Source organism: Panthera tigris, chromosome D4 (assembly GCF_018350195.1).
Source record: "Panthera tigris isolate Pti1 chromosome D4, P.tigris_Pti1_mat1.1, whole genome shotgun sequence".
NCBI classification, from domain to species: Eukaryota; Metazoa; Chordata; class Mammalia; order Carnivora; family Felidae; genus Panthera; species Panthera tigris.
This window is the reverse complement of record NC_056672.1, coordinates 78,046,741-78,069,000: the sequence shown is the minus strand read 5'-3', so window position 1 is coordinate 78,069,000 and position 22,260 is coordinate 78,046,741. Positions and strand designations below refer to the sequence as shown.

Below are 22,260 nucleotides of genomic sequence, written 5' to 3'. Positions count from 1 at the left end.
CCGTGCAAGGGGAGAGAAAGGGAAGGGGTAAGTTGTAGTGAATGGAGGGGCAGCTTCTGGAGTTTGCGTGCCTTGGTTCCACACCGGTTTGACATCACCTGCTCCAAGCCTCGGTTTCCTCTCTTAGAAAGAGAAACAACTAAGACTATTTTCTTCATGCGCGTTGTGACAATGAGATAAAATGGTGCGTTAAAGTGCTGAGCACGGTGTTTAGACAAACAGGTTGTTGCTATTGTTGGTGTTGTTTTATTATTCTCACTATAATTATTGTAATGTAGTGGGGCTAAGGAGCTTGGGGATTTGGGATTCGAGCCCATTCCTACCACTCGCCAGGTGAAGAGGAGACGTTGAGAAATTCGCTTTCCTGTCTGGATATCAGTTTTCCTGCCTAAATACAAGAAGGTGCAGAAAATGTTATTCTCTGTAATTTTTCCTAAGAACACCGTGTTCATTTAGAAGAAACCTTCTGATAAGCTGTTAGAGGTGTCAGGTGAGCTCCTAAGGGCATACTCAGACAACAAAAGATGATTCTTAAACTGTCACATGTAGGACAAGTAAATGCATTTATTTGGCTCCTGAGGGAGAGAGAAGGGGAAGGAAAGGCAGTGAGAAAGAGGAAGTGCAGCCAGTGGGAGGGCTGACACACGGCACTTCCATGGGCTCCTCAGGTTGTTGGTGAACTTGATTCATCTCATAAAGTACTTGGTGTGAGTGATTTCCTCATGGAAGGTGGCAAGGGGGAAAATTGGTCTGGGATGACCCATGGGGATACAGGGGTAGGATAACATTTTCCCTTAGCCCCTCTGAAGATCATGTTTTGGACCAGAGGAAACCTCTGGGAGCCTGAGTGATACGTGGGATTAAATTGGCATGAATGGGGGTGCACGCCTCCCCATCGACAGATACGCACAAATCCCCACCTAGACTTGGATGCAAGTTCATCTACACGCAGACGTCCATGCGTACGTGGTGCACACTTGCAGACACACTGGGCTCAACGCCTATAGGTGCAATGTACACATATGTGTGTGTGAGGTTGCACACGTTTGTGAATGTGTGCAAATTCCATGAATGTCTTTTTATGCGGGAGGGCTTATGTTTCTGTATGCGTGTGTATGTTTGTGTGTATATTCGTTATTCCCCACCCGGCATTTTCGGAAAGCTTCCCTGGGCTGAGAGAAAGGCTGAGGGTAAAGTCACAGGGACTCAGCAGGAAAGGATGAGAGATGCCCCAGAGGGTCCCAAATCCAGACATCTTCCTCCCCCAGTGAAGAATGGTATCCCCTATATACTCGAAAGGTGAAAGGATCGGCTCCCGCCCCCTCCCCATCCACTGCGCGGCTGAGTCTCACTGTGTTCCCCTCCGAAAGCTGCGGTACAGACAGAGTGAGGCAGATCCCCTGGAGGCCAGAGACACAGAGGAAAGGCCTGTGTGGGGTGAAGAGGCAATTTGCAGGAATGCCCAAATGGGAAAGCAACTCTAAACAGAGCATTCTCTTAATAAACAAGAAATTAAGTCTTAATAATGCAGCAAGAAGCCCATTAACCCCTCTTGATCTAAGGCTTGCTTCTGCCAGTTTTCAGTCCAAAGGGAGCTGGGCCTGTTCTACCTTCTCTTGCGCGGGCTCCTTGGAGAGCCTGCGCTTGAAATATTTATTCCTGTAAATGTGCTCTAACTTCCAGCATATTCACGTATTTAATCATTTACCTCTCCGCCCGCCTATCTATTCATCAATCCATTCAATCACCTATCCACCCATCCATTCATCCATCCACTTACCCCTCCCAGGATACCCGGACACCCGTTCTTTGTTGGGAACATTACAAAAGAATCCATAGAGGCCTCGTTCCACCAGGCCACCACCCACCATCCTCGAATTCATTGTCTAATTGTATATAAGGTCATTTTTATGTCAGATCTATCCAGGTCGCTGTGGAGTCCAAAGGACAGAAGATCATGTCCTCCCGCACTACCCGCGAGCCTTCATGGGAAGGTGCAAACATGAGTGTCTTACTCTGAACTCACGTTTAGGCTTGTGGAACCCAGAGGTTAATTTTGATAATGATGAGTCTTCTCATGGGGAGATTTCAGTCTAGTAGTTGAGGCAGAGACATCGCACAATAAATACTGTAGAATCAGATCACTTCCATATATATTTATTCATCCACAAGCACTCTGATCTTTGCTAAGCACATAATACTGGTCCACGTTGTGCTGGACAATGACAGTCAAATGATGGCAGCCTCTTACAGACTCCCTGACCTCACAGTGATTCTCCTCTAACGAAGGAGATAGGCTATTAAGCAAGTGATCACCAGGAAATGTGATAGGTGATATAAATAAAATAAAATAAAAGAGAAACAAAAGAGACAGGAAGCACGTGGTTAGCGTTCTTGATCTCGTTTAAGTAAAGAGTGGGGGATTCAGGGAAGGCTTCCCAGAGGAGGTGTTGCCGTAGGTGACATCTGAGGGATGAGTAGAAGTTAGACAGGAGGAAAAAAAGAAAAGAAAAGTCCCAACAATGAGAGAACAAGGCGCATTTGTGCAGGATAGAGCATCCCTAGAGAGTGGCGAGGAGGCAGCTGGAGAGACCAGAGGGTCATTCCACATTCCCAACAGGGAGGCAGGCACCCTTCTTCCAGGCTGCATTCCACTGTCTGTATCCCTCTACCTTTGCTGTCCGTCTGGTATATTGAAACGGTCCCTTTATGTCTCTGTCTCCCTGCACCAGCATTGACCAATTAGAAATAGAAGTGTGAGCCACATAAGCCATTTTAGATTTTTCTCACAACCACTTCTTTAAACGTAAAAAGAGAAAGGGGAGAAATCATGTTAATATATTTTATTTAACATGGCATATCCCAAATATTGTCGTTTCCACGTATAATCAATGGGATAAGCAATTCATGATGTATTTTAGTTTTCTTACATTTTAAGATTTTGGAAATCTACTGTGGAGTTCACACCTACAGTGCATCTCAGTTTGGACTAGCCACATTTCAAGGGCCCAAAAGCCACCCTGGTCTGGTGGCTCTCGTATTGGACAGCATACTTGTAGTCACTCAGTGACTCTAGAACGAGGACAATGTCTTATTTATTTGTCACCCCAGTGCCTACCAAACTGCTCAATGCATGCGTGCTGAGCTAAACTGAATGGACATGATAGAGAGTGAAAGAGGGAAGGTGATGACATCTCCCTTGGGGTCAGGGTGTAGTGGGAGAAGGTCACCAGAAAGGTGATGCCCCAGTGGCTTCTGAGGAATGTATAGGAGTATTCCAGGTCTCTTACCCCTGCAGGAGGGAGGGGTAAGAGAAAGTGACAAAAGCTGGATAGGATTTCAACGGTCAGATAGGGGAGGGACAGAATGGCATTCTAAGCAGAGAGAAGCATTTGAGGAGAGGAAATCGGCAGCAATAAATCATGGAGACGGAGGGAATGGTTTGACCGGTGCTCATAGAGGGAGACAGCGGTGAACAGACTGGAGGGTGCATGTGGAAAACCGTGGACAGCAATGGAACTCAGTTCTAGAAGCAGTCATGGAGGGATCTGAGGCACAGGAATTAATCTGTGGGTCAGTACTGTGTGCCCTTCCTAGGATAATCACTGTCCTGAAAGCATCTTTGTTTGTTTGTTTGTTTCTCTTAAATTCAAAAAGCAATCAGCATCTTCAAGAAATTTCAGTTATCTTAGATATGAGACTTTTGTCCTCAGAAAGCATTGAGACTGTTGTTCTCTGACCATCCTATTTTATTGCAGGATAAACTTGATGCAATTGCATGAAAATGTATGAAAAAAAAGAAAAAAATTATTTTTCAGTAATCAAGTAACAGTCATCAACACTCCCATGGTACTCACCATGTGCCAGGCAGGGTGCAGGTACTTTATGCAGTTAGCTGATTTAATCCCATGATAACCCTATCCCCAGTTCTGCCCATGGAGGAATTAAAGCCTAAGGACGGTAAGTAACTGCTCGTGCAGGTAGTTCAGTCCAGGAAGGTTTGCCCCTGGAGACTGCTTTTTACGACGACTCTACACAACTTTGCTTGCTACAATGAACCAGACCCTGCTGGAAGGACCTTACAAGTATTACTAATTTATGCTTCTTAATCACTCTATGGAGTAGGTGCCAGTCCTTCCCTAATTTTGTGAATGAATAAGCTGAGAACAGAGACGTTAAGAAATATCCCCAAGTTCACTGTTCATAGGAGGTGAAACCAGACATATAATGGTCAGATTGGTTTAGCAGGTGTTTCTGGATGCTTTTTTCTGAAGTTCTGATGAAACGTCTTGCTATCCAAGATAAAAGGCGCCCGAAGTTAGTGCTGTTAGTAATCTATGCACGTGTTACTATGGAAAACTTAATGGAATAAAATACGTGAGTCTGTGCATTCATTTCTCGCTCTCTGTTTTTCCACCCACTCTCTCTTTCCTTCTCTCGAATTCCCCTCTCTGTGCCTAACTTTCTTGCCGCCTTCCCTCCTCTCCGGAGGTAACCTCCTGTCCATTCCACTGACAGAAACACAGTGCCTGGCTTACGGAGGTAATGAGAATATTTATTGATGGAATTAAAAAAACACTGGTGCATTACCTGTTTACTATCTACTATAAGCCCAGCCCAGGGCTTCTGTACAAGGGATAGGGCGCTGGTTAATATCGATAGTGTCTGATTTCACTGATCCGACCGTTTGTTTTTTCCCTCTTTTGGGCGTGCAGTTTTCCCTGCCTTTAAACAATGTCTTATCTCTCTCTGTGTCTGTCTACCTCTTTAGCCATCCGTCTGTTCATGTGTCCATGTATCCATCTGTCTAGGAAGGGCAGCAGCAGGAGAAAGAGAGAAAGGGAAGGAGGAAAGAAAGACAGGGGAGTGAATAGTGGAGGACCTGGGTGAGGAGGAGGAAAGGACCATCCAGGGCAAGCCCATCATTTTACAGAGGGAGAGTCTGAGCCTCGAGGAGAAGAGGAGATGATACCGGTGAGAAGTATGCGATGGGTTGGTAGAGGTTGGACTTAACAGCTGAGGGTCTTTCCATGGTCCTTGTCCTGATAGAATTGGGTGCTTCCAGCCACCTCTGCACTGTTTCTCCTTCACTATGCTCTTGATTTTCAGAGGCAGAAGGGAATTTGGGCAAAATTAGTGGGAAGTTCAAGGCTCTTTTCAGCATCCAGGCCCCTGGGGGGCGGGCCTTTCCTCCCACCCCCAAAGCTTGATAGGCTCCCTCCCTGAACTTCTTTCCTTTTCCATGCAGGGGAGGAGGCCTTGACCATGTACATGGACAAAAGTCGCCTCGACAGGAAGTCAGGGAATGCCACTCAAAGTGTTGAAGCTCTGCACCAGCTGGCATCGTCCTACTTTGTGGACCGTGATGGCACCATGAGGAGGCTGCATGAGATCCAGATATCAACTGGAGCAATCAAGGTAGGCTTGAGGGGGGCTGGGCTGAAGGTTCTGAGACAGCCATACTGCAACGCGGGTGTTCTGACAGCAGGTGGGCAGATACAGTCTCTGGCTTCAGCCATAGAGCGAACAGCGCCCCCTGCCGACCCCCCTGACTGACGCAGTCCAGTGCCTTGTAAGATCAGGAGCACTGTCTTTGGGGTGACCACATGCACTGATTTACTGGGGCAGCTCTGGCTATGGTCATGGCATAATAATCAACAATCCTCTCATTTGCTCTTAAAGTTCTCCCGTGTGGATGATTTTTAGACTCCCTTTCTAGGTGAAAAAACTGAAAGCTACAGTGGTTAAATGATTTTCACAGGGTCATAGAGCTAGCAGGAGGCAGCTTACAGATGCCTGATCAGTAATTCTTTCAAATTTTTTTAATATTTATTCATTTTTGAAAGAGAGAGACAGAGAACAAGCATGGGTGGGGTGGAGAGAGGGGGAGACACAGAATCCGAAGCAGGCTCCAGGCTCTGAGCTGTCAGTACAGACCCCGACACCAACCTTGAACTCACAAACTGCGAGATCATGACCTGAGCCGAAGTTGGACGCCTAACCGACTGAGCCACCCAGGCGCCCCAGTAATTTAAACATTTGTGTTTTCCATTCCCTTACTCACCCCTCCCCCATTTTACAGATGGGAAAACTGAGGTCCAAGAGCTAAAGACTTTTTTTGTTTAGGGTTATACAGCTAGAATACCCTAACAGGGACTAAAATTCGTCTCTGGACCAGGGCTCAGCTATTTCTGTAAAAGCCGGGTAATAAAAATTTCAAGCTTTGCATGTCATATGGTCAATGTTGCTGCAACCCAACTCTGCAGCTGTAACACAAAAATCAGCCATGGACAGTATGCAAATGGGTGTGGCTGTGTTCCAATAAAGTTTTATTTACAAAAAAGGACATCTGTCACGTGCTGACCCATACTCCCCTGCACCAGTGCTATTCAGTATACCCTTCCAAGATCGTAAAAGTGCCCTATATCTATGGTCAAGACAGTAGCCATTAGTCACATGGGTTATGGAGTCCTTGAAATGTGGCTACCAGGGAACTAAGTTTGTAAGTTTATTTCATTTAATTTGTGTGAATTTATTTATTTATTTATTTATTTTTATTTTAACATTTATTTTTGAGACAGAGAGAGACAGAGCATGAATGGGGGAGGGTCAGAGAGGGAGAGGGAGACACAGAATCTGAAATAGGCTCCAGGCTCTGAGCTGTCAGCACAGAGCCTGATGCGGGGCTCGAGCTCACAAACCGCGAGATCATGACCTGAGCCGAAGTCGGACGCTTAACCGACTGAGCCACCCAGGCATCCCTAATTTGTGTTAATTTAAATAGCCACATTGACTAGAGTGGATCTAGACTTTCAGTTCAGTGCCTTAGAGCACAGGAATTAAAAAAAAAAGATTCTATTTCAAATGCAATAAATTCAGGAATTACCTTTATAAAGAGAATGGGGGGGGTGAATTTTGATATAAAGGATTAGTTTTTCTCACAGTTTCAGTGCAGATTTTTTGCATCTCACATTTTCTTAAACCAGATTATACCTGCATTCTACATCTCAATCTTCGATCCAATTTCTACAGACCAAGCCTTATATTAAGATTTTCAAAAATATCTCTGGGGAAAAAGTGTGTGTGTGGCAGGGGTGGGGGGCAGCAGGAGGCGGGAGGGGGTAAGGGGGAAGGCATTGAGGGAGACTCGGGCAGTGGAGTTAGAAATTGACCAAGCCAACAGAAAAATGAGGGAGGGTGTTACTAGGAGGGAGGTAGGCAAGAGAGAAATAAATCAGATCGACAAACAAAGAGCCAGCTTATCCCAGAAGAATCGCCTCCATTGGGGGGATTATGTCGTTAGGGAGCTCGGCACAGAAAGACAGATCTTTATGAAGCCATCAGAGTCAGAGTGAAGCAAGAGCCTGGTTTTCATTATCACCGAATGGTTCTCTCCCTCCCTGGATGGGATGTGGAATTGAGATGTGGAGGCTCTGTCGAAAGATAATCTTCTTTTGTGCACCCTGGAAATGCAGCCTCCCTCCTTACAAGGAATTTCTCAGAGAAATTGCCCAGAGGCCACTCAAGGAACCATTCTTACAGTACCACTGTCTTCCACACTCAGTCTGGGACTTGGCTGTTTCGTTTGCCATTTCTCATGCTACTTTAAGACCAGCTGGCTAAAATCGCCAGCTTTGTTTAAGGCTAGCAGCTGACCCAGGTGAGGAAGTTCTGCTGGCAGCTTTTTTGCCCAGGGCATCGTTAGCAGAACGGACTGGTCGTCTTGAGCCTCAACCAATAACAACTATGTTATTATTTTGTACACACACACACACACACACATAAAGAGAATAAATGGTTTAAAAAACATGACTCACAGACCCTCCATTTATATAGTTTCCTAAGTGCTAAAGGCTTCAAAAATATGATCTCTTTTACCTGTTGAGGTGGGTAAAAGTATTGCTACCATTTTATAGATGGGACCTTGAGGCTGAGAAAGGGAAGGTTTTGCAGCTGGGGGAAGGCGTGGCTGGCATTTGGAGAGTCATGTGGCCGTGTCACAGGTCACACCATTCCTGACAAGTGAGGCTGTGTCTTTACTGGATGCAAACCTCAAAACTCGCCCATAAATGATCTTGTGAAATTATGGGAAGTTAAGGCTAAAGGGATAAGAAGCCTCTTTTCATCCTATATCATGCTTACTTCAAGTTTATAAAACATCTTCTAGAAAACAGGGATAATTTCATCTTTCTTGCCTAATAGTGTATATGTACTCATCACAGATTATAGAGATCTAGGGTAATACGATGCCCATTTTTGAACATGTGCGAAGCGTCAGGCACTCAAACCCGTCGTGTCTTGTCTCACACCCTTCCTGGAAAGGATTTACTAGCTTCAGGTCGCAGAAACTTAGAGAAGGTAAGTGACTTCCTTAGGTCATACAGCAAATTCATGGCCCCGTTACGATTTCATGCTGGTTCTCCCGATTCTGAAGCACGTGCTTTTGAAATATACTATTGTGCTTCAACGTATTAATTCATATAATACGTAGAGTGACCTTGTGAAGCGAGAGCCAGGGAATGGGTCCCGCCTGTGTGCTCGATTGCTCTGCTATCCTGATGCCTGTTTGGTGATAGCCCAATGTGGTCCTTGCCACAGGCGAGGTGCCCAGGAAGTGGCCGTTGGCTCAGGCCAGGAGACTTTCTCTGCCGGCTTTGCTCTGCTGAGGGCTGACTCTGCGGGGCCCTGTCTCACAAGTCTCTGACAAGGGCACCTGTCTCACACCTGTCACCCTTGATGTGCACTCCAGGTCACAGAGACACGCACTGGGCCTCTGGGCTGTAACAGCTATGACAATCTGGACTCTGTGAGTTCCGTCCTTCTGCAAAGCACGGAGAGCAAACTGCACCTTCAAGGTAGGATGCCCGTGGGAATTGGAGACCAGAGAGGGGGACGGGGGGAGCCTTGGGATTTTGAAGAGGCATGATGTGGAGGCAGAATAAAGACGCAATAAAGATGCAAGACGGAGAAACCAAGGAATACTACAAATATGGAACTTAGGACAGTTAGGACATGATGCCTTTTAAAAATGTTAACATATACAGGACATTAAATTCATGGTTATTAATTAGTTTTCAGATATAAAGTATGAAGATGGGAGCTTTATCTGATTATTTCGATGAAAATGTCTAAACAGTGTTATTTATAGATGCTCCAGACCTAATATATATTAAAGTTTCATATCTTGCTGTCTGAATTTCCTAGATTATTGTGTTTGATTTTCAATGTATTTTGGCAGGTGTTATTTGAATTCCAAGAGCTATAGAGCATTTTATAGAATTTTTGGTTCTAGGTAATCTTCTTTCTCCTTATTCATTCGTCGTCTGTAGTCTTTAATATATGTATACACACGTACATATGTGTGTGTGTGTGTGTGTGTGTGTGTGTGTGTGCTTTCAGCAGAGTTTATAAATGAGAACACTCAATGCTGACAGGGTGTTCAGAGACAGACACTCAGGCACTGCTAGTTAAAAATGCAACAATTAAAAAAAAAAGAATGCAACAATTATGGGATTACTTCGCTGATATATTTCAACATGTGTATTTGTTTAGTGTCTGTTTTATGTCAGGTCTATGTTAGGGGCTCCAGATATATTTATGACCTTAAGGAAAATATACCCTTTAAAATAGTAATTTTACCCTTGTTAATTCATCATGAACAGGTGAGGACATTATAAGGAAAAATTACAAGGCTTTGAGTACAGATAGTGCTGTTTTAAAAAGCATAATTTATAATGGAAAAAAAAAGTAAAAATCTCAATTTTCCGCATGAGAGGACTAGGCAAATTATGTAGTATCCACACAACATAATATTAGGCAGGTACTAAAATGTTATTTATGAGAATTTCCAAGAATGTATGAAAGCGATCTGATATAGTGTTAATTTAAAAATGGGTAGTGTCTGACTGAATGTATGGCATGATCTTAACAATGCGAAAGGGTAAGGAAAAATAATATTGCAAGGGAATATGCCGAGATGTTAAAAGAGGTTACCTCTGGATGGTTAGGTTGCAGATGATTTATTTTAGGCTTCCCAGTTCTTTTTCTAACTTTTCCACAATGATCATGTATTAACTTTATAGTTAGGAGGAAAAAAATGGCATGCTTTAACTTTGAGCAGACTAAAAATGTGACCTTCTAGAAAGGTGTCTGATAAAGGTGATTCTGAATGTCAGTGGGAGGAAAGCAGAGCTGAGATTTGCAGGTGGAGCTAAGCAGAGCCTAATATGACTTTTATATTCCAGTTCCTTGGCAATCCTTTGATTCATGCCCCTGTTACAGAAGATGGTTGGAAAATGGCACAGGGAGGGCTTGGTAGAGTCACTTGGGAGCACTGAATTGAAAACCCCTCCGGGAAATGCAGGCCAAGAAAGTGGTTTAGTGTTAAAAGAAAACACAACAAAACCAAACCTCAGACACACAGAGAATAACCCTACCTCCTTTAGTAGAGAAAAGAGTGGATGAGTGGGTTTGGTAATAACCTGATAAGAAAGTACATAAGACAGATCTGCCTTGGGCGTGCCCGGATGATCAACTTATTAAAGTTCCTGTGATACCTACTGGTGACCTTGTGAAGTGAGAGAAGTGTTGGAGTCCAGGAAGCTTGGCTCCAGCCTGCATTTGATAACCCTGCTGTGCATGTTGGCAGTGGAGAGACCTGTGAGTTATAATTGGAGTAAATTTAGAAGGGATTAACAAGATGTTAGTTACCAGGAAGGTATTAAGATCTTAGGGCCAGTAAGAGGCTGATTTCCCATGAAGCTAATGAAGCTTAAGGTCCAGGGCTCCCTCACCATGTAGGTCCCCGAATTTTCTCATTCTAAATACTGACTTTCACACCTCATGTTGAATTCCTTTTCTCAACGAGCAGTTATGGTATAAGCTTCAGTCCTCCAAAATGCAGGTCTACCATTGGTTACATGATTTTAAGTATGTTATCCACCAAAAAGGAGGTGACATCCTTGTCTTATTCTAGATTGGTCAGAACACAACTGGAAGGTTAAGGGCCAGGTCTGGGCATCACACTTCAAGAGGGACACTAAGAAACTACAGTGTTCCTAAAGAACGGTGTCTTATGAGGAACAGCTGAGGAGAGTTGACTTGGGGCAAAAGGACTGTCTACAGATACCTAAAGGGCTGTCTTACAGAAAAGCTAGTTCATTAATGTGGATAAAATGAGCCTAGACCTGATGCACTTGCAGAAGACAATAAAGATCCCAGCTTTCTTTTAAGAATCTGTGTTGGGTCAAAGTGGGCATCAGGATGTAGTGGGAAACAGTTTGTGTCCCAAGGAAATATATACCCTATCAGAGAAGATGGGCTTAAACAAACAAAAAGAGGCATAAGGAACTGTAGTGGAGAAAAATAGGAGGGCTTCATGGTACCAAATGGTATGGGGACTTAACCTATCAGGGGATCGGAGAAGATGGATAGGATAGGACCTGGAGGATGACGAAGAGGTCAGGGTCATGGATATGGAGGCAGACAATGAGTATCTATGAAGGAGCATTTGAGGAAATGAAAATGTCATAAGAGATTAAAGCAGAGACATCAGTGGTGAGAAAGATGAAATAATCCTTCAGATCCTGGAAGGCCTGTGCAGCACATTAGTGACTCGAACATTAATTTGAGGGTCATGGGCACCATGGAAAGGTTTTTAAAAAGGAAGTAGCATGAGGAGATTGATGTTTTGGAAGATCACTCTGGCTGTCATGTGTCCAATTACTTAGATCGGGGTAGATTGAGGGTGGATGACCTATTAGGGGCTATTGCAGTACTGAAGATGAGAGGTCACAGATTCAGACCATGAAGGTAGCAGTTGAGGTTGAAAAAAACAGACCACTTTTAGAGTTACTTAGCTGGCGTCAACCACTAAATAAATAGAGTTATTTAGCTGGCATCATGACCAGAATTTAGTGACAAGACCATGAAGAATTTAGATAATCTGGTGAATGGAGTGTGGGGATGAGATAGAGAGGAAGGGCAGGGAAATACATAAGATTCAAGGCAATATATAATATAATAGAGATAATAAAAGTAATGCATACCATTATGGAGATTCAGAAAAGGGAGTAATTCATTTGGCCTGTCTAGGTAGAGGAGTCATAAGAAAAAAATATCTAAGGAAGAATAATATTCTCTTGGTGGAAGGTAAAACAAAAAAAACTTCTTAAATATAAGACAGAAGACTGTCTCATGATTCTTGGATAGGCTGATATTTATTCAGTAGGATACAACAAACAGTAGGTATAAAGAAAAGGATTTATACATTGAACCACATTAAAATTAAGAATTTCCAGGGGCACCTGGTGGCCTAATCAGTTGAGCATCCAGCTCTCGATTTTAGCTCAGGTCATGATTCCAGGGTCATGAGATCAAGCCCTGCATCGGGCTCCATGCTTAGCATGGAGCCTGCTTAAGATTCTCTCTCTGTCTCTCTCTCCTCTCTCCTCTCTCTCCTCCTCTGCCCCATCCCCCACTCTCTCCCTCTCTCTCAATTAAAAAAAAAAAAGAATTTCTGTTCATCAGATGCTGCTATTGATAGAATGAAAATACAAGCTGCAGAGTAGAAGGAAAGATTTTTGATACATGTATCTGACAAAAAAAAAAAAAAAACCCTGTGCAAAATATATCAGTAACTCCTAAAAACAACAAGAAAAAGGCAGACTGTCCAGTAAGACAAGAAAATGGGTAAAAGACATGAACAGGCACTTCACAAACAAGAATATCAAAATGGCAGATAAACATTTGAAAAGGTGATTAACTTTTCTAGCCCTCATAAAATGTAAATTAAAGCCACAATTTAGTATGCTAACCCCACAATCAGTCTGGTTCAAAGGAAAAACACTGACATCAAGGAGTGATGATGTGGAACAATGGAAACTTACATGGAAACTTACAATGGAAACTTATTTATAACATCTGCATTGCTTGTGGGAGAATAAATCAGTACAGCCACTTTGGAAAACTCTTTTGGCAGTATCTACAAAAAACTCAGTATGTCCTGGCCCTGTGACCCAGAAATTATAATTCTTGGGAATATGCACAACAGAAATGCCATCTATGTTCACCAAAGGACATGGCTGTTTATAGCAGCTTTATTCAAAATAGCCTACAAATGGAAATAGCCCCAATTGCCCATCAACAAGAAAATGGATAAATACATTGTCATGCATTCATATGACAGGCTACAATGCAGAAATGGGGGAAAATAAACTATTCTTTTCTGCAACAGTATGGAAGAATCTCATGAACATAACATTAAGTAAAAGAAGCTGGGCACAAAAGAACATGCGCTATTTGATTCCATTTCTATACGGGTCAAAAACAGCCAAAAAAAAAAAATGTGTTGCTTTTGTAGCTCAGAGAGCATTAACCTTCGGGGAGGGAGAATAAGGGACTGACAGGAGATGGGAGAGGTTTCTGGAGGTATCTATAATGTTCTGTTTCTTGATCTGGATGGGAGCACATGGGTGTGTTTACTTTGTGAAAATTCATAGCACTGTACGCACGTGATTTATATGTATACATTTCTGTGTGTATAATATGCTTCTATGAAAAATTTATTTAATAACGTGCTCCATCTTGACATCGTCTGCAAAGAGAAGACATGAATAAAGCAGACACGTAGAAGAACAGAAGGTGGTCCAGCCCAGCCAGAAGACAGCGCATGGACTGAGGGCAGAGGAGTCAGAAATAACAAAGGATAATATTTATCCAGCCCTTCCTAGTGTGCCAGGGCCTGTGTTCATTGAATTGTATTACATGCATGTTTATTTGTTTGTTTTTATTCATTTTAACTTCCATTTAATTTTATTATGTAATTGCACTTATTACGTTTTGAATCCTCACCCCATTCCTGGGAGGAAAGCATAAGTAACATCCCTACTTCATAGGTGAGGAAACTGGGGTGAGGGAGGTCACTCAGTAAGTGATTGAGCTCCACATTTAACCCTGACAGTCTGACTTCAGAGCTTTTGTTTCTCAAAACGCTCCTGCTCTCTCTTCCTCTTTCCTCTCCTGATTCCGCTGAAGGAGGCTGGGAGGGGAGATTCTGCAGAGGTTTATTTTAGTGGATTGAGGACGATGTGAATGGCACCCTAATGACATTCACCTTGTGGTGGTTCATAAACTGTTCGCAGAACAGGGCAAAGGTGGAAGGAAATCGGAAAAAGAAAGAAGAGGTTTGGAGAAGAACACGAGGAGTGAGAAAGACAGGATCATAGAAATGATCACAGGCTATTAGTAGTCAAAACAGCAACAGCCAAACTGGTAGTAATAACGCTAATGGCATAATGATAACTTCTTATTTTTATACTTCTCTCTCCAAGAAGCCCATTGAGTGTTTTGCTGACATTGTCATGTAATTTAATCTAGTATCCATCTGGTGAGGTATACAGAGAGCAGAGCTCTGCCTTGGTAGCTCACTGATGTGGAAAGGGATGCAGAGAGAATATTTTGCTGAAATCTAGGATGATCCATAAATTTATTCATTCATACATTCATTCATTTAGCAATATTTATTGAATATCAACTACATGTCAGATACTGTTTTAACAGCTGGATATATAGCCGTGAATAAGCGAAGTCTCCATCATTTTGGAGTTTATATTTAGTGTGTGGGTGTTAGGGGAGCAGACAATAAACAAGCAAACAAAGAAATATATTTTCTTTACAATCAGAGAGATGGTGAGAGAACAGGTCATGTAGAAATTTGTAGACCATGGAAAAGACTTTAGACTTCTACTCTGGATGAAATGAGAAGCCATTGCAAATTCAGGCAGTGGCGTAACCTGACCTGACTTACATTTTAAATGAATCACTATGAGTGCTGTGTGGAAAAGACTACACAGAGGGCAAGAACACATAAAAGGAACCCAGTGTGGGGGCTGTCGTGTTTACCAAGGTAAGACAAAATGGCGGCCAGGACCATGAGAGCTGGTGATGTGGGTTGTGAGGAATGATTGCCCTACGGGTGCATTTTTTAAGTGGTGCGGACATCATTTGGTGATGAACTAGAAATGTTTGTGAGAGAAAGAGAGAAGTAAAGGATGACCCCAGAGTTTGGCCTGAGCCACCGCAGTGATGGGATCACTTTGCTGATACAGTGAAGACTGCAGGAGGGGTCACTTTTGCTGCGACATGAGGAACTGGGCGAACCAAGTTTGAGAAGTGTGTTCTAGATACAAATGTGGATGCTGAATGGGCATCTGGAAAGTCGGGGTGGGGGGAGGACTAGAAATCTAAATTAGCATAGAGGTGATGTTTAATGATGTGAGGTTGGGTAAGATGACCTTGGAAAAGAGTGTAGATAGAAACGAAAAGAAGGAATTCAGTTACTGAGCAGTGGAGAATTTCATATTGAAGGGTTGGGATAATGGAATGAGAATGAGGAACAGGAAAAGGAAAAGGAAGCTAAGAAGTGGCTGGGGAAGGTGTAAAGGGAGTGGTGAGAGTATGGTGTCCTGGAGGCCAAGTAAACAATGGTACTGGGGCGCCTGGGTGGCTCAGTCGGTTAAGCGTCCGACATCGGCTCAGGTGGCGATCTCATGGTTCGTGGGTTCAAGCCTTGCATCGGGCTCTGACAGTGTGGAGCCTGCCTCGGTTTTCTGTCTTTTCCTCTCTCTCTACTTCTTCCCCATTCCCCCGTTCGCACTTTCTCTCTCTCTCTCTCAACTAAATAAGCTTAAAAAAAGAAGATAAAAAGAATGTTCCACAAAATGGAGATTGTGGTCAACTGAGTAGTAGCATGGCAGGCATCGGTGAACTTGACGAGGATCTTTCTCCCAAAGCGCATGTGTCTTCCCTACGGCACTAGAGTTGACATCTTTAAGGCAAGAGTCATGTCCCTTCATCTCCCAAATGCCACCGCCTCTGAAAAGCCTCTTTTAAGACCTCTTCTCTGGCATGATTTATTGGTTTTCCTGTACCTTGCAACATATTTGGGGGGGTTTGGGTTTTACCTGTTCTATAGATTAGATGATAGTCTTCTTTAGAAAAGGGATTTTTGCCTTGCCAACTTTGTTTTTCATTATATTCAACAGTGCTGGGGACATAGGAACTCGATACATGTTTGCTGAATTGAATGTTTCCTTATGATTGGTGCTTAAGTAGCAATGGAAGGAGGGGGACTAGGGGAAGGCAGAAGGAGACCAAGAAGAGGGAGGTGGAGGAAAGGAGAGAGAGGGAGAAGAAGAGGGGAAAGGACTTGAGGGAGGAGGGCGAAGGGCAGAAGAGGGAGGAGGGCGAAGGGCAGAAAGGACTTGAAGGAGGGAGGACGGTGTGGGAGGAGGAGGTTGAGGAAGAGAAGTAGCATCAACCATCCCTTTCCTCAGTAGCTGGGCATCATAAATGCCCAAACTCATCTTGCGACAAGTAGCAGAAACAGAGGAACAGAGTGTAGAGGTGTCAGAAATGATACTTTTTTCTGCTGCTACTCCCTCTTAGGCATTGTGTGTATATCCATTAGCCACTTTGGCCCTCCCACCAACTGAGAGATAAGGATCATGCTCCCCATCAAACAGATGGAGAAACTGAGGCCCAGAGAGGTAACCTTCCCAAGGTCCCCCTGGCTTTTGGTTCCCTGTTGCCTGGGCCCCAAGCCTGCTTGACTTTGCTGGGAGGCTTTGAGTCAGCACAGCACAGTTCTAGATGTGGGTACGGTGGGAATAAGTCCTTGCCCAACTGCAGTAGTAGAGGAAGGGGGCACCGGACATGATTAGGTCTTTCTGTCCACAAACCCCTCCTCTCTCACCCCCTCTCACCCCATGTGGCCTCGGGCCCCCAGGGTGGAAGGCCGAGTGATTGTTGCCAATGCCGGTCGGTAGCTTTGGGGTGGGTCCTCCACAGAAAGACACCAGGGTGCGGGCAGGGGCTTGTGATTAGGCCCTTCTTGTCTGATTAGCAGCGCCTGGAGGCACTGATGGGGCTCCGTGTTTCTCCCTTCCCGCGGCTCTGTCCGGAAGGCCCGCTGAATAAAAGGGCAGTGTCTTCATGACTGAGGGGGCTGCTGACATCCACCCAGTTGGCCACATCCAAGCTGGTTTTCCTTCATGCGCCCAGGAGCACTCTGTTCTCGGCCTTGTGATGAGGACAACCGGAGTTCCTCCTAGGAAGTGGATCAAAGGGTCAATTAAAGACTCAGTCGGAAGGCAGATAGAATCAGGAGGATCCGGAGGGCAGGCTTGATGGTGATGAGACCTTGGACTAGTTAACCCTCTGAGCTTCTCTAGGTCTTCTGCTCTACGAAACGGGCATAAAAACACCTCTGTGGCAGAGCCTTTGTTCTGCATTTCATTGGAAAACATGTAGAAAGCACCTGACCTAAAAACCAATAGGGCGGATATAAAATAATACTTACGCTTACGATTTACTGCGTGATTCTCATCTGCCGGGCAAAGAGCTCATTTCTTTATATCAAGATCTCCTGTATACCCCACCAAAGACCCATTTTGAAGACTTGAAAACTGAGGCTCACAGATGTTAAGTAACTGTCTTGTAGGTGGCAGCATAAGAATTTGAACCCAAGTCCCTTCAATGTCAATGCTCTTGAACCATATTGTTTCTCAACCTGGAGCATATGACTCATAACCATGATTTTTATTAGAGCAACTAATTCCATAACCCTTTCTGTGTGCTTGTAGGCTCTGCTACCTACTTTGGAAAGTCTACGATTTTCCTAAAATTACTTGCTAACTTGTATATGTTTATAGGTGCCCCATTTCTATAGCGATTGTCATATTCTCAAAAAGACTGAGAACCAGGAAGGATCACATACCCCTAGAACACAGATTACTAAGGCCTTGCAATATACCCAGTGTGCATGACTATAAAATGTGCTGCCACTTTCCTGGGGACATCTGGAATCATTTGGTAACTTGAGACTCACACTTGTACAGAAAGTGATGGAAATGCTGATGGCATCTAAGCTGATGTTGAGAGACGTGATCTCAGGACTCACCCCTGTTTTGTTTTTGTTGTTGTTTTTGTTTTGAAAGAGAGAGATGGAGGGAGAGAGTGAGAGGCATGGTTGGGGAAGGGGCAGAGGGAGAGAAAGAGAAAGGGAGAGAGAGAATCCCAAGCAGGACCCACGCTCAGTACAGAGCCCATCGCGGGACTCGATCTCACGACCATGAGCTCGTGACCTGAACCCAAATCAAGAGTCAGATGCTCAACTGACTAAGCCACCTAGACGCCCCTCATCTCTTGGTATTGTAGTCATGCAGGGTCTATACTTTTCAAATGAACTCATGGCCAGGCGTACAGCAAGGGAATCCTGGCTGATAAACAGTCAGTGTGGTGATTTGGTTTATTTTAACAACCGTGTCTCATTGAACTCCTGGTTGGTCTCATTGATTGGGCAGAAACCAGGCATCAGGGCACCTCAAACCTGAATAAACCACCCATGAAAATTAATTCATTGATTCCATGTAGGTAAGGCACCTGTTTGTATTTAAGATAATTAAGTCAACCCTTATTTTCTTCTGTCACAATTCATCTTGGTCATAACTAAGCTGTCCTTTGACACTGCAAACATAGCACTCTCCACCTGCTTTTCTTTTTCTGCTCCTAGATACGTTCTAGCTTGTGTTATGCGTAAAACTGGACGTGGCATTATTTAATTGTAATTAGGATCCCTGAGAGTAGAAGCCATACCCTTTTTTTAATGTCTTCATTAGTCACTTCTCTGGAGTTCAGTGTTTAGCTCATAGTAGGTGCTCAATAAATTTGTACCGATTTAAAGTAATTTGAACTGTCACATCAATGTATTTGGAATCTTAGTCTTTTTATGAGGGTAAGTATGTATTACATTAAGTTCAACATCATAACCATCTTAAAATGCGCAATTCATTAAGGGACGCTAAGCATCTCACAGCTATTGTGCAACAGTCACCAACTATCTAGTCCCAGAGCTTTCTCACAACCTCAAATAAGCAGTCATTCTCCACCTCGCTTCCCTCCAGCCCCAGGCAACTAGTCTGCTCTCTGTCTCCTGGATTTGCTTTTTCTGGATATTTCATACAAATGCAGTAACACAATATGTGGGGTTTTTGTGTCTGGCTTCTTTTTATTTAGCAGAACGCTTTCAAGGGTCACCCGTATTGTAGCATGTATCAGTGCTTTGTTCTTTTATGACCGAATTAATGTTTGATTGCATAGATATACCACATTTTGTTTGCCCATTCATGGGCTGGTGGACCTGGAGATTGTCTTCACTTCTTGACCATTGTGAATAGTGCCGCTAGGAACATTGGTGTACAAGTTTTTGTTTGAATGCCTGTCTGCAATTCTTTGGGCTGTATACCTTAACAATGGAATCACTGGATCATATGGTAATTGAATTTTTTTTAAGAAAAGGTTTGATGCAAAAACAAGTTAATCTATCCCATTGTTCCCTCCCCTAAAAGGATTATATACACCAGTGCGTCCCCGTGTGACTGGCGGTGCTGTCCTGTGGGAGATGTATACTTCCCGGCTAGTTGGCATTGCACTTGGCCATGTGATTCGCTTTTGCCAATAGAATGTGGGAGGACATAACCCATGCCCCGCCTTAGCATGAGGAGACGTTGTCTGGCTTGGCTTTTGCTCTTTTCCTTCTGTCATGATAATGGCGTGCCCCTGAGCAAAGCTGCTCCTTCAAGTCTGGATCCAAAATGAAGAAGACATCTGGAGCAGAGCCAAAGCCCAGCCAACATGAAACAGAGCAAGAAATAAACCTTTGTGGTTATAAGCTGCTGTGATTTTGAGGTTATTTGTTACCATGCAGTAACTTAAAAAAGCTCAATAATACTGAAACATCAGTATTAACTAGCATAAACCGCACTTATTTATTGCAGGACTTCTCAGTGCCTTAACTATGCTAATATACATTATGAGTCTCAAGAGGTAGATTAAATATGGAGTTTCCTGAATATATTTTATCCTGGTTACACTTGCAGATCTAAGGCTCTGCAGCATACAACTTGGAAAATGCTTGACTGTTCATACCATTTCGGTTCAGTCTTGTCCAAAATAACTCTTCTGGACACTTTTACTCTGATAAAAGTTGAAGTTTCTTCTTTTTTCTCCTACTGAATCTTGCATACATTTGCATGTGTGTGTTGTTATAATTTTATCTTCATGAATCTGGTTCTCTCACCCAACTGGAGCTCCCGAGATCAGAAAATTGTGCTTTATTCATTTTCCATATCTAGCATCTAGGATAGCACCTGGCTCAGTAAGTTGGCGGGTGGACAGACTTCACTAATAGTTGCTGGACTGAGCAGTTTTATGTTTGCACACCTACTGTGATCTTGCTTGGTATCTTGGAAAGAATGCCAAGAAATATAGGAAACAGTTATAGTTCTCAAGAATCATAATTTGTACCAATGGATCCGAAACAAAGTATGTGTTAAAAAGAAACACCCTTCAGCAGCATTCTTCTCTTAGGATGTTTTTTTGGTTTTTTTTGTTGTTGTTGTTCTGTTTTTTGTTTTTTGGGGGTTTTTTTGTTTTTTTTTGGTTTGTCTCTGTGTTTTTTTTTTTTTTTTACTCAGATGTTTCTGAACACCTGTTCTTGTCACTACTGCGTCAAAGTTGAAATAGCTCGAGATTTCAAGCTCTGATGTTGGGGAAGGTGACACAGGGCCTGCTCAGGAAGGAGGGCTGTAGAGAGGAGGAGCATGCCAAGCACAGGGCAGAAGAAAACCACGGTCTTCCCTGAAACATGTTCTGTCTAAACTCAGCTTCATTCAAACACACTGACTGGGAACCTACTAATGTGTTATAGCTGACAGGGAGATGGAACACGAACGAGGCATTGCCTCTGGCATTCAAGGAGATCACAGACCAGGAGGAGCATGAACACAAGCACATAATATGGTGTGATAGGTGTTCTATTAAAATTTGAGAAGTGTGCAAGGTGTTTCTGGGTACCGACAGAGGCCGTGTCTGAGATTGCCAAAGGCCTCCAGGGAAAGCAGTAGAAAACAGGGGGAGGACAAGAAATGATGTTAGTCGAGCAACTGTCCTGTACCAAGAGGTTCGCGTGTGTGATCTGATTGATTTTCTTCTCCAGACCGTTGAGGTCTAATTTACATACAGAGAAGTTCACCCTTTCGAGGTGAAGAGTTCTATGAATTTGAAATATCCGTCCTGTAATCAAGATACCACCACAAGATACAAAATGGTTTATTTGATTTTTACATGCACCCCCACAATGGAAGCTCTCATGGAGAAATTGAGAATCAGAGAAGTTAAGCCTCTTGATCTTAACTTCCCAAGGTCCTGTGGTTACTAAGAGCTGGAGGCAAAAATCTGAACAGGAGGGGGACTTTCTACATTTGAGGGCCAGTGGCTGTGGTGTGGCAGGCTGTAGCAAGAAAAGGGAAATAGAGAAGATTTGGACACATCAACTGATCTGGGGATCTGGTAGCACAGGGTATGATAGGTGTCAGGTTTGGGTTTTTATCATGAATTCTGTGAAGAAGCTTATAATTAAATAGAATCAACCTCTTCTTAACACCCTCTGTAAGGGTATCTTCATGTTGAAATTTTAGGCAATTGAATTTAGTTTTTTTTTAATGTTTATTTGTTTTTGAGAGAGAGACAGAATGTGAGCAGGCGAGGGGCAGAGAAAGAGGGAGACAGAATCTGAAGCAGGCTCCAGGCTCTGAGCTGTCAGCACAGAGCCCGATGCGGGGCTCAAACTCACAAACCAAGAGATCATGACCTGAGCCGAAGTCGTACACTCAACCGACGGACCCACCCAGGCGCCCCTGGGAAATTGAATTTAAAATATATGTTGGCCTCCTTATCCTTGGTGATTTCATAGCTTAGTCCGACCATATTTGCTTTTTCAAAGTTCAAATTGTCATTTAATGGGGCACCTGGGTGGTTCCGTTGGTTAAGCGTCCAACTCTTGATTTGGGCTCAGGTTATGATCTTGCGTTTCGTGGGTTTAAGCCCCACGTCAGGCTCGGCACTGACCGTTGAAGCCTACTTGGGATTTTTTTTTTTTTTCTGCTCCTCCCTCCCTCTCTCTCTCTCTCTCTCTCTCTCAAAATAAATAAATAAACATTTTAAAAAGTAAATAAAAATAAGTGAATGAACAACAGCACAGAGTAGATGCATAGAAAATCAAGATTGGAGGGACCTTAATGGTCAGCTAGCAGGGGAGGTAGCAAACTTTCTCTGCAAAGAGCCAGATGGTAAATGTTTCAGGCTTTGTTGTCTCTGTTCTTACCACTCAGCTCTTCCATTGTAATGTGAAGGCAGCTATAG

The 22,260-nt window shown here is 43.5% G+C and overlaps 1 protein-coding gene across 2 annotated transcripts in view; it reads left to right on the top strand.

Moving 5' to 3' along the window:
• The window catches only part of BRINP1 (BMP/retinoic acid inducible neural specific 1), a 173,439-nt gene that overhangs the window by 110,719 nt on the left and 40,460 nt on the right, over nucleotides 1–22,260 (top strand). For both annotated transcript variants that reach the window (XM_042964823.1, XM_042964825.1), the window contains exons 4-5: nucleotides 5,249–5,418; nucleotides 8,750–8,855. In XM_042964823.1, the coding sequence (XP_042820757.1) occupies nucleotides 5,249–5,418; nucleotides 8,750–8,855 (276 nt within the window). The remainder of the gene's footprint in view (nucleotides 1–5,248; nucleotides 5,419–8,749; nucleotides 8,856–22,260) is intronic.